At 32.0% G+C, this 13,358-nt stretch overlaps 1 protein-coding gene across 1 annotated transcript in view; it reads right to left on the bottom strand.

Moving 5' to 3' along the window:
- Positions 1-1,500: 1,500 nt before the first annotated feature.
- Positions 1,501-13,358, bottom strand: part of TRIM36 (tripartite motif containing 36) — a 52,327-nt gene continuing 40,469 nt past the window's right edge. The window contains exons 4-7 of the mRNA XM_044680109.1: positions 7,280-7,292; positions 6,586-6,879; positions 5,254-5,551; positions 1,501-1,855 (exon numbers count right to left, since the gene is read on the bottom strand). Of these exons, the coding sequence (XP_044536044.1) occupies positions 1,501-1,855; positions 5,254-5,551; positions 6,586-6,879; positions 7,280-7,292 (960 nt within the window). The remainder of the gene's footprint in view (positions 1,856-5,253; positions 5,552-6,585; positions 6,880-7,279; positions 7,293-13,358) is intronic.

The raw sequence follows: 13,358 nt of genomic DNA, 5'->3' as shown, positions 1-13,358 counted from the left end.
TCTCTGACTGTGTGACCATGGGCAAGTTACTTAACTTCCCAGAGCTGTAGATAATCAACTCAAGTCTTAAGACAGTAAAGTTGCAGGGAAGGTGCCCACTTACATTAGTCAAGGGAATTCTATTAGCTAGGGGTTCCCTACATTAATGAAATCAAAAGATCAGTTCCTATATCTCAATTTCTTCCTATATAACCATGTAGCCACATCCTTTAAAAATGAAAATGAAGCTCAGGCATACAATGGCATTGCAGTCTAAATGTTCCATTTACAATTAATTTCCTCTAACCATTAACAAAAGTGCATCAATATAGTAAATATGCTCTACTTCAGTTGTAATTCCAAACATTTGCTTCTACTTGCTTACTTTGCAAAAGGTTTATTATTCACATCAAGTAAGTAACACACAGAAAATGCCAATTATCATCAGCTATTATTTCATGTTTTAGATTATTTTTAATTCTTTAAAAGATAAACTCATAAAAATACCTGTGCAGGAATCTTTCAAACCTGCAAACCAGTAAAAACTGATTAGGCATACTAAATAAAATTAAATAATCAAAATATCATAAGGGCAAAAAGTAAATATCTCATTTAAATATCATATTAAAAGCAAGTTCAGCTCATTCCCTCAAGTTTATAGTGTCTGCCTAAATGAGAACATAAATTAGAACTATTTAAAATTGTTGTGAAGGATTACACAGACTAAAAAATATTCATCTACAAATTAATTTCAATATGTCCAATAAGAAACCAAATTTGTTACATTTCCATAAGTGGGGTGTTTAGGAAAAGACAATTTCTATTTCTAGAAGGGAAAAATAAATCTTTAAAATATTACTATTTTATATGTAACATGGAGGATTTGGTTTTCAAAAAAAATTAGGAATAGAAAACATGTTTAACAAGTACTATCATCATATATTAATAGTAGTTTAGAATATATTTTAAAATACATTCTCTCCCATTTCTGTATGTTACCATCATTTTTATTCTCCTTGTCCATTATTTGTCTACAAATTTTATTTTCCTATTAAAGACAAATACAAGAAACACCTTTGAACACTCATTCACTTCATAAATTATTTTTTAAAATAATCTTTCTTAGGACATAGACATGATTTAAAATATGAAAAGCAAACATAAGTATTCCATAAAATGGGATCTCTTTTGTATAAAAAAATAAAGATGAAAGTTGCTAGTTGATAAATTACATATTTCCAACTCACGAAGATACTCATCAAAGAAAATTTGTTGCTAACCAACTAGTTCAGTAGTAATTTGAGGAAAAAAATGCCCTTAACTCCATCACAAAGAAATGCTGAATAATTAAGATGGAAGAAAAAACTATTTTGGTTTTCTGTGTTTTAAGGAAAATACACATACACACAAAACAAGAATGGCAAAAGCACTTAGGAGATATGTAATTAGTTATGACTGTTAATGCTAAGGCATCCTTTTGCTCACATTTCTCATCCTAAGCAGCATCGGTAGATCGTTGTACTACAGGTTATCTTGGTATTCCAGATACTTTGCTGTGATGGGTTCTTCAAGCTGAATTCCGCCACTTCCCATTAATGCAAATGCTGGATACATTGTACCTGAACAGTCTACTTGGCGTTCATAAAGGCATTTCATGTGATCTGCATCATAGAACCCAACTTTGCCTTTATCATAGTCTAGGAAAATTCCTATACATGCTGGCATGGGAAGAACTCTATTTTCTGGCTCATTGGAAGAAGTAGGTGACTTGGGGACAAAAAATTTCTTCATACCGACAGTAACTAATGTAAAGGGCTGTGATGAGTCAAAGCAGGTATCTTCACTTCCACTGTCATGACCGCTATCTTGCTCATATCTAAAATAAGAGAATAACTGTAATACACAAATTATAACAAACAATTTTATCTATACCATAAGACTTGGTATATGTATACAATCAAATGGCATATACTAGTCTAAATTAACCTCTGTAGTGAAGTACAACTAAACATTTAGAATTTTTAAATGGGCACTGAAAAAAGAGATCAATATAAAAAAATAGTGGCTTAAAACAAGTAATAATAGCTTATATTTATATAATGCTTTAATGTTTACAAAATACTTTAATCATAACAACTCCTGATTTGCCTAGCTAATAACCGTCCTAGTTGGGATCTGAACTCGGATCTTTTGAGTTTAGCCTTCTCTCAAATAAAACATACTTAAGACACCCAATGAGAAAACCATTTGAAACAAAAGAAATATTGCAATAGTGTTCAAAAGTCACCTGTTTTTCTGTTACTATCTAGCATCTCTACCTCTGTTCCTTTTATGTTTTAAACATATCTCTTTTAGCACTAGATTCTTATCTCACTTATTCCTGTCATAATTCGTCCTCCATTTTACCAAGAAATATGTATTATATTTTACAGAATTATAGATCAAAGATATTACTATCTTTCATTGAAAAGCATAAAAATCATTGCTATCTATTTCTTTTGAGGAATAGAAGAATAGATAATAGGATTCTATTTATATTAATAAGCTAAGGTAAACTCTTGGGCATGGAATTTTTAATGCAGAAAAATCAGCAACCTTTTTGGAATCTCCAGAGCCAGATTGGGATTCCCTTGTTTTGGAGTTGGGCCTATACAGTGCACATGGGCTATGTGTCAAAGCTAATTCCACTAATCCTCATATATTACAAATTAGTAAATGACAGTGGTCACTCTCTTTCTAAGGAAATTTAGTTGATTTAATGTCCATTTATGTCTGATAGTATTAAAGAAAGTTTTTTAAAAAGTTGTATCTGCCACCAGAAAAGTACAAATGACTATAATCAGTCACTTAACTTAAGGCAATTTGTTATTCAGCCACATCTGATTCTTCATGACCCCAATTAGGGTTTTCTTTTCTTTTTTTAAAAATAACTCTTACCTTATGTTCTAAAAATCAATTCCAAGACAGAAGAGAAGCAACAGCTAGGCAATGAGAGTTAAATGGCTTGCTCAGGGTCACATACCTGAGAAAGTGTCTAAACCCATAACTGAACCCAGGTTCTCCTGAGTCCATATGTGGCTGTCCTTCAACTGGGGTTTTCTTGGCAAAGATACTGGAATGGTTTGCTATTTACTTCTCCAGCTCATTTTTCAGATGAAGAAACAGAGGCAAACAAGATTAAGTTGACTTGCCCAGTACCTTATAGTTTTTTCCAGCTCATTTTATAGATTAAAAATCTCAGGCAAACAGAGTAAAATGACTTGCCCTGAGGTTTGGAGCTGTTTTATTATAATTTGGGGGATTTGGGTACTTTCTTTGTATGTGCATTATCTATTATATTACTGTTTTTATAAATCTGCTATTTTGTAAAAATCATTGGCACTCACAAAGTAGATAATGGCCAAGTTTAAAAGAAATGGATCTCATTTTTTGGTGAGAAATTTTTGTATTCTAACTCTCCTTGGCTGACACAGTGTGTCACTGATTCTAAGCTATATATTTTTGATTTTTAAAACTCTTTTTATTATTTTTTCCCTTGTATGTGTAATACAGTATTTGAGTTTCTTTTTTCTCTCATTTTTGTACTTGAACACATTATATTTTGCAGTAATAACATTTAATATAAATACATTTGTTATAATATTAATGCATATCCAAAAGCTTTAAACTATAAAATGTCACTGATTGTTTTAAAATAATTATGGAACTTTGCTTAAGAATTCTGTATGATTCTAGAGGAAGGAATATAAAAAGAGCTATTCCACAGTGCCAAAGAAACACAAAGCTAACCTGCATAGTGCCAATCAAGCACAAGGCACAAGGTCAAAGAGACCAAACCAATCCCAGTGGGACTGATGTAATTTTGAGCCAAGACAAGAGGATTTGAACTTATTTGGGGTTCGAGTTTGCAGCTGTTTTGACATATGTCAGAGGCCAGACTTCCCTAAACCCCATCAAGAATCTCACTTTGGCTACCATTCTGGCTCTTATAATCTAGTCCCTTTTCTGTCTCTCATAGTGTGGCAAATTTTCTGTAGTCCTGGCTACTGATTGGGTAAGTACATAATTACCTAAATCACTTTAACTGGGTCCTGATTCAAGAACCTGCTATACTTTACTTATGCTTTACTTAGATTTTTTTACACGGAAGACTTTGAAATTTTATATTTCATCCACAAGTTATTCTTTCTTTTTATTTGGATTTTTTGATGTTTTTTTATTTCTTTTGCCAATTGATTCATATACCTCATAACTTAGCCATGCATCCCTGAGTGATTCCTTTATTTGTCACTATCCTCCTCAGGGGGAAATGTGTTATTATTCTCCTTGGGGGAATGTATTATTTATCTTATATCGCAAAGTTTAAATTCTTTTGAGAGTAATTTTAGGATAAGAAACTTGCTACCTCTCCAAATCCAGAAAGTGAACTGTTTGGAGAAGGTACCATGAAGATGCCTGTAGAAACCCTACACTGTATCAAGAAGATCCAGAATGAATTTTGGAGTGCAGTGAATTGAACTGTGGGGGTTGAATGCATTTGTTTTGAATATACAGTCTTATTCCGAAGGGGACTGCCTCCTAATTGGATTTCTGTTAATGTGCGTAGCAATCATTGGATCATTGGTTTGTCCTCTTTTTTTAACCCCCAAATTACTGTAATTTAAAAGTTGGTTATGTTTACAAGATCCATAGAAGAGACCAGTCTTCCTCAGATCTCAGGGGAATGTGTTATTGGAAATTTTGGGCCTTTGAACTACATTTCCCAAGAGCCCACTGGCTTCCTGTTGTTATGTACTGACGTAGACAGGGGAATAAAATTGAGGGGTCTGGAGTGGCTAGCTTTCTTTCCTTCCTATGGCAGCTTGGTGGAGCGGGCTGTTTGAACACGTAGATTAGCCATGGCATATGGTTTTATTTTGTTAACTATTTTTTCCTTTATTTCTAGTGATTATTAACAAATCTTATAAAAAACATAATATTTTAAAGTTATTATTATATATTTATTTTAATTCTAACTGAGCTATTAGGTTTCTGAAGCCAGATTTGCAATCAAGAAGATAAGTCTTCCTGACTCCAGGCCCTGTACTCACTGTACCACTCAGGTGTCCTGAAGTGAGTTAAGACAAATAGAGTATCTCATCCAATAAGTAACATTTATAAGCTTTATAAATGAAGCTATTGAATATTAACCCATTTTTAAGACCTACCACAAACTGCATTAAGCCTAAATTGACCCAAAGTAACCAAGTTTTAGGAGAATATAGAACAATCTACCTTGGGCTACTTATATCACGAGGATTGTGGAGCCATTCTTGTAGTTTATCATTGGAAGCAACTCCTACTTTAACCATGTATGAATATGGTTCTACACGTAAGGCCCAAAAGTGTTTTCCTTTGGTGATTCCTGTGTCTCCAATGATATAATCTAAGCTTGTGTAACAACCCACGTGGACACGCTCAGCAGCAAGCAGAAGAGAAAATCCAGCTCTACTGTCCACACGGTCTCTCTTCAGATTCAACAACAGATGTTCATTGTTATATCCACATTTTTCATCAAAGAGAAAACTAAAAACTTAAAAATAAACAACTAAAATTAGCTTGGAGCTTATTAACATTTTAAAATTGTAATATATCAATTTGAGTAAAATAAACATTGCTGTTTAAAATCTGTAGCCATCTAATAAAGCACAAAATTAAGTTTTAAAACTTCTTTGTACACCAGCAACACAATACCATAATGAAGGTTAGTACCTTAAACCACTTCAGATGACAATTCAAAATGTTTTTTAAAAGACAATAATTATCCCTAAAAAAATGCCAAAAAAAGAGGAAAGTTTATGTGTTATCCTAAGTATCTAAAAAACAGAAGAGCTGACTGAATGAAACCAAATTTCATTTGTTAACTAATTTCATTTATGAAGAGACTTTGAGCAACTTCCATTCACAGCTTTATAATTACCTTCAAAACAAGATGATGGCCAGTATGTCCAAAATCTAATAATAGCACTTCTTTACAAGGTGCTAGTGAGGATCAAATGAGATTATATTTATAAGGCACTTAGGTTAGTACCTGGCACACAGTAAATAAATGCTTGTTCCTTTCCTATTACTATATCTTTTCAATCTCCAAGAAAACCAAAATATTTTTAATTTTTTAGTAAAGTACATATCTATAAAAGGATATGCAAATCAGAATCAGATACAAGTTTACTTTAAGACATTACATACATGAATAAAGTGAGAAATTATCATTCAGATACCCAAGTGGTAATTCTGATAATAAAGTTAAATAACTTTCTTTAAGTTTATTCATAAATCACAGAATGAGAGTACTTTTAAGAATTAAAAATTCATTTAAGAAAGGATCTATGTCTTTCCAATCTAAGTGAATAGCTATTTTCAAAAATCTAGTTTCATTCCTCAATTCCAGATGGATTTCTGTTGTTGTTGATAGACTTAGACCTTGGGCTATTTTATAAACTTTAGTTAGGTTAGTCTACTATCAAAAAAATTATAGATATCACCACACTAGAATGTGTGTGATTATTAGATTATTTATCAAGACCCTTTTTCATTTCTGTTACTTTGATTGAAACTTCATAATACCTGAAGCTGGAGGAGTATGGAGAATCACTTCTCTGCTGCAAGGACTACAGACAGAACCTTTATATCCTCTCACTCTGAAGGCATAGCTACTGTTACTCTCAAGGTCAGAAATTACTTTACTGGTACTATAAACCTCTGTCTCACTCCAGGTTAACATTTCTTCTTCTCTACTAATCTTTCGATATTCAAGAATATAACTATCAGCTTTAATCTTCTTTTCAGGATGATGCCAGCATATCAAGGCGTTATTATATATTTTGCTTTGTTCTTCATTGATCTCTGGTATATCTACACCTGGAATGAAATAGAAAGCAATATTAAACATATATATATGTTTTTTTTTTCTTAAAGAGTAACTATATGCTGATATGCTCTCCATAGTTTCTTAAATTGTCATTTAAAATTGTTCAAGTTTTTTATATGAGAGAAAGCAAATGTGTAAACTTGTCACTACAATTTAAAAAATAAAAACCAAATAAATGAGAAGGAATATGTGGGAAATGAGAAGGTTAAAAAATTTTAAAACCATACACTATACCTATAATGATATACATAAAATAATTTCTAAATACTGTCTATTCTTTTTTCAGCTACTTCCTTTCAATTAACTATTGTTGGAAAAATCTTGGATGAGTGATAATTTTTCATATGTATTCGCTACTTTAACCATATTTTATCAATTCAAAGACCAAACCTTGGGGATCTAACTTTTGAAAAAAGAAAACAGATTTCTGAAACATACTGGATAGATTCAAGATATAAGTTTTAACAAAAATTACATAATTTCCATTCGTTTTCTTCTTAAATGAAAATTAAAAGTATTTTGAGTTTTCACTTAGGACAAAAGTACATTTTAATCTGGGCTTCTAAAGAAGATACACAAATAAACATGAAAAACTGACTCACCTTTTAAAAGTTACAATCTGTTAATACTGTGCTACCCAAAGTTAAAGAATTTATCCCTCTTTTCTATTAATAACTGATAATCTGGGGGCATATACTTTGTAGGTGTGGTTGTATATGAATAATGAGTAGAAATATCTGTTTTTGACCAAATAAAATATTACAATACATTTAATTTCTTTAAAATAATTTAATGAGGACTTTAAAAATCAATATTTACTTTGATGTTATAGTATTTTTTCTTGGGAGAACTAGATTTCTTGACTTTGCTTAATTCTTAGAGGGAAAAATCCTGACATAACATTAACTGTGATCAATCAATTAATCAAAACTGAGTATAATGCTATAAGGGAGAAAAAATACTTCTAATGAAATAGAGGATTTCAAGCATTCCGGATGGCAAGACCAGAGTTGACTAGAAACTCTATAAGATACATTTGAAGAGACAGTGTTGAATTATTCATATTATAAAAGAAACAAGCTTCTCCTCAGAATCAGAAAAGTTTTACAATAAAGTAAATTTGAGCCTTTTGATTATCTTAAAAGAAGAAAAATGAAGGGGAGAAGGCATAAAATTTAATCTCAAATAATCATAGTGAGAGAACAAGATAAAGAAGAACTGAACACACACATGTGCGCGCACACACACATGCGAAAACTAATTGTATAAAGTGAGGATTAAAAGAAAGCAAAAATAACAAAAAAGTAGTGAAATAGAAGCAGTACAGATTAACTATAGAATATTAGTGATTCATGAGGGCTCAGAAAGGTAAAAATAAGAGAGAAGTATAAAAAGTAAACACACTATTAACAATTATAACTATGAACATGAACTCATCAGTAGAGGAAGGAGAAAAGTTGAACAAATCAAAATGCATAATCCAGCAACTGTTTATAAGAAACTTAAAATAGAAATATTCCCACAGATATTAAGAAACCAGAATTAAACCTATTATGTTTAAAGAAAAATTTCAAAAAGTAAGAATACTAATTGTTAATCTCACAACACAAGGCAACAGTAAAAATATTTGATTAAAAGATTTGATAACAGCAAAACTGTAAAGGTATCACAGACAATAAATTAATATGACCAAATAGTATAGCATTTAACTACTTAAAGGAAAAGTGAATCAATTTGCATTGACAAAGATACCACCTAAACAAATGTAACAAAAAGATAAAACAAGGAAGGAGTTAGGGAACAAAAGACAATTTTAGAAAAGCTGGATACAATAGATTATTTATTGTTTGTACATACCAATGTAATGAAAATGAAGATATTGACAATACTACAAAGTAATAATCATCAAAACTATTTGGTACTGGTTAAAAATAGAGTTGATCAATGGAACAGATCAACTAGAAAGCAAATGAATAGTGTTCAATAAAGCCAAAAACCACAGTTACTAGGACTCACTGTTCAGCAAAAACTTCTTGAAATTTGGAAACCAATTAAATGAAATTAAGTACAGACCAATATCTTATGCTATATGCCAATATAATCTCCAATTAGCTATCTATACATAAAATGTCAGCATACAAAAAATAAAGGATCAATTAAACTATCTCTAGCAATTAAAGATAGAAGGATTTATGTTAAAATGAAATAGAGGTTGACAGAAGACAAAATGAGTAATTTTTCTTACATAAAACTGAAAAAATTTTGAAGCAGCAAAGCCAATAAAGGGAAAATAAGAAGGGAAAAAATTAATTGGGAAAAGTCTTTGCAGCAAATTTCTCTGATAAATGTCTGTTACTTAAGCTGAATAAAGAATTAATTTGAATGTCATTCCCCAATAGATAAATGGTCTAAATATATGAAACAGGGAGTTTTCAAAGAGAAATCCAAGAGATTAACATACATATGAAAAGATGCTTCAAATAATAACAATTAACAAGAGAAATGCAAATTACAACTGCTTGGAGGTTTTTGTCTCCCACTTATGAGATTGGTAAAAATGACAATAGAAAAAAGTGGCAAAGAAAAGAGATGGAGAATAAATAGGACACTTGCTGACAAAGTTATAAACTGGTACAGCCTTTCTGTAAAGCAATTTGACACTGTTCCCAAACTGTCTAAGCCGTGCATATCCTTTTACCGGTATACTCTATATCGCCAAAAAGATCAATGAGAAAGTAAAAGAATTTACTTGTATGAAACTATTTATAGCAGATTTTTTTTGTTATAGCAAAGAAATTAAAACTAAAGAAGGTTGCCATCAATTGAGAAATGGATAAACAAATTGTGGCATGTGGATGTAATAGATTATTGTGCCATAAGAAATTTAAAAGGTATATTTTCAGAAAATCTGGGAAGACTTGTAAGAACCAATGGAGAATAAAGTGAACAAATAATACAATAAGAAATGTCCAAAAAAAGATTTTTTAAGACTTAAGAATGTTGAATAATTTAAAGAATACTCATAACACAACTTCAAAGGTTGAACAATAATGAAGCAAGTTACATATCTACTGACAGAGGTGATGTATTCAAAATGCAAAGGGAGACTTTTCAAACATAACTAACTATGGATTAATTTTATGTGACTATATTTTTTTATTACAAAGGTTTCTCATTTTTTTGAAGTGGGAGTAGGAAATCTGGGTAGGATAGATAAGTAATAATGTGCCCCCTCAAAAAAAAAAAGTCATTAAAGCATTTAAAGGAAATGTACAGAAGAGAGCAAATGAAAAGTAACAAGTGTAACAGTCAGGACAACTTTGAAAGTAATTGGGCAAATTCGTTATATGGAAATTCTAAAAATTTTCCTTTTGGTGCTTAAATTTTGGATTAAAAAAAAACTTAGTTCCAGAAGCAAAGTATAAAGTAATGATGAAGCCACATGATATAAAGTTAAAGTATAAAGTAAATAAGAGATTGTGAGTACAAAGTCCTGAGTTATTATCTAGACTCTGTTTCTAATTAGCTATGATTCAGGAAGCAAATTATTCTACCTCTCTCAGGCTCAGTTTCTTCAGTAAAATAAAGAGGTTACTGATCCTTAAAGATGAATTCTTGATTTAAGATCTTTCATCTCTTTAGGCTATCTTGCACACAGCTTTGGCAAATACTACTCTTGCTAAAGCTGTTCTAAAATTAAAAGCTATAATGACAAGAAATAGGAAAAAATAAATAACAAAAAAAATAAATAGAAAACAAGGTTCTTTATAATTTTCCAGTTTTTCTTCCTGTTCTCTCTCCCCACATAATTTCTTCTCTTGTTCCTTAACCTTTTCTATTTCTTGAAAAGTTAGTATGTAGAAGACAGTGTGCCATGATATCAGAAGCTATGAAGAAAGTAGCTCATACTTTTTCAAATCATTAATAATCAAATGTAGATGAAAATTGTGAGAGAAATATGATATGGCTAGGTGGATTGTTAAGACTCCCTGTTTGTGTCCTAGAGTCCTGGGCCTACATATATCACGAACTATTGCCATACCTCTCCTTAATTATAAATAAAAGAAATGAAAAAGGTGGAGAAAGAGCAATACATAAATAACAAATGCATACCTCTCAGTTCTGACCTAGAAGTCTATAGTCCATACAACACATTACCAGAGATATTAAGTTTTAAATATAGTAAATGCAAGGATCCTTTAATATGGTGAACATTAAAATCCAAAAAATTAAGCTTTATTTTACTAAAAAGTTCTATCTGAAGGGGAAAGGAAGGAAAAACTTCTAAGAAGTTTAGGTAACTAGTAGAAGATTTAAGATATAAATAATTGTTTTTTTTCTCATGAACTACTAAAAATATTTTTCTTAGAAATAATTTGTTTTGTTTTTAAACTCTTACCTTTTGAAACTAAGTATTGATTCCAAGGGAGAAGAGAAGGCTAGGCAATTGGGGTTAAGTGACTTGCCCAGGATCACATAGTGTCTGCAGCCATATATGATCCCAGGTCCTCCCAATTTGTACCTGCCTCACAACAATTAGCTTTTTAAATGTCTATATATTTTTCTTAGCTGAAATTCTATGGGAATTAAGCCTATAATTCCTTAGCTAGTAAGCATGTGTCTTACTCAGCAGTCTTTTCTCTAAAAAATAAATGTTTCTCTTAAAGCATATAAAAAATTAGAATAGTTAAAATATAATAATGGAATCATACACCTTATTAACAATAAGTACTACATTATGTTTAAATGGTAACTAAGACCCATTAAGAGTTATCTGCCAATATGTTGGGTGGGGTTGAATGAATTTTCTAGTCACTTTAGAGTTAAACGTAGCCTGTATCCTTATTAATTTATGTGTATATATATATGCACATATATACACGTGTATGTATACACATATACATATTTATGTATAATCTGTGTGTGATTCTAAGACTTTGGATTAGTAAGATCATTCCCACTGCAAAATCACCCAACTTTGTAACTTTTTTTTTTAAACCTTTAACTTCTGTGTATTGGCTCCTAGGTGGAAGAGTGGTAAGGGTAGGCAATGGGGGTGTCAAGTGACTTGCCCAGGGTCACACAGCTGGGAAGTGTCTGAGGCAGGATTTGAACCTAGGACCTCCGGTCTCTAGGCCTGACTCTCAATCCACTGAGCTACCCAGCTGCCCCCCCCAACTTTGTAACTTTTGACTAATACTTCATGACTGTGAAGGTAGATTTTTTTTTTTAGTCAAAAAGCTCCAGGCATGCAGCTTTGGATTATACTTTGACTAACCCAGAATTCCAGTCTCTGCTTTAAAAATAAATTATTTCTAACAAGAGTAGGTAAGAATATCACCTAAAAACTTGCAAAACTAATCAAAAGGACTGAAAAGAAAAGGCAGTGCTCAAATTGCCTATAACTGTCAACTAGCCTACATACTACAGAAAAGAACTATAACACTGAAAAAAAAAGCAACTGAGAAATCCATGTTTATAAGACACAAACTCCAAGAATCCTGAGGGTGACTTACTCCTAACTCTGGAACTCAGAAGCCCACATTGGTGTACTTCCCATTAACAATCAGTCAGTTGATTCAACTAAGGTATTTAAAAAAGATATTAACTCACATGGAATAGTAAATTCTTCCCCCAAAACACACAGTTCTTAGGGTAGGAGCAGGAAGAGTGAGCTTGTACTTAATTGTAGTGAAGCACACATATAGGAAAACCATGTAGCCATGTTGACTCATAATTTTGGAACAGCAGAGCTTCAATGTCTTTTATTTCTCTGAAGAATCCTCACCCTTGAGGGCAGAGTGTTAGTACTGATAAAAGATGAAATTCTGCTGCTAACTAGGGATGGGGTCTCCTCTAAGGCTGTGTGGCCTTACAGAGTCGTGTTCTCACAATATGTGAATCAAGTCAATAAAAATTTTGTTGTCCACTATGATTCAAGCATTGTGTTAGATACTGAGGATACAAAGAAAGATAAAAACAAGTCCCTATTCTCAAAGACCTCACAGGCTAATATGCAAACAGCTATGTACAAATGTACAAACTATATATAGTATAAATTGGAAATAAGAGAAAGAAGGTATTGGAAATAGTATGAAGATGGGATTAACCCATGTGTGCTAGTAAGAGACAAATCAAAAACAAATGACTGCTCCCGAAGCAAAGTTAAAGCTGCCATTGGTCCACGTAAAACTGGAAGGAAGACACAGGAAGTGATGCGAAGAACTGTCTTTAAAATATGATGGTAACTTCCTGTGAATAGGTTTTTTCCCCTTTGAACTTGGGTAAGTGAAAAGGCCAACTCTCTTTCCTTGGCTTTTCTCCTCATCTTGGAGGAGGCCTTGTGGTTAGAAGCCTTAATTAACCTCTGTTCTCTCCCTTCCTGGGGCCTCTGAAGCCCTGCCTGGTTCAGACCAGGCCAGAGTAATTATCTATCTCTCTATCTCTCTCTCTCTCTCTCTCTCTCTCT

Source organism: Gracilinanus agilis, chromosome 1, assembly GCF_016433145.1.
Source record: "Gracilinanus agilis isolate LMUSP501 chromosome 1, AgileGrace, whole genome shotgun sequence".
Taxonomy (NCBI): Eukaryota; Metazoa; Chordata; class Mammalia; order Didelphimorphia; family Didelphidae; genus Gracilinanus; species Gracilinanus agilis.
Note: the sequence above shows the minus strand (reverse complement) of the source record. Positions and strands in the feature narration are given on the sequence as shown.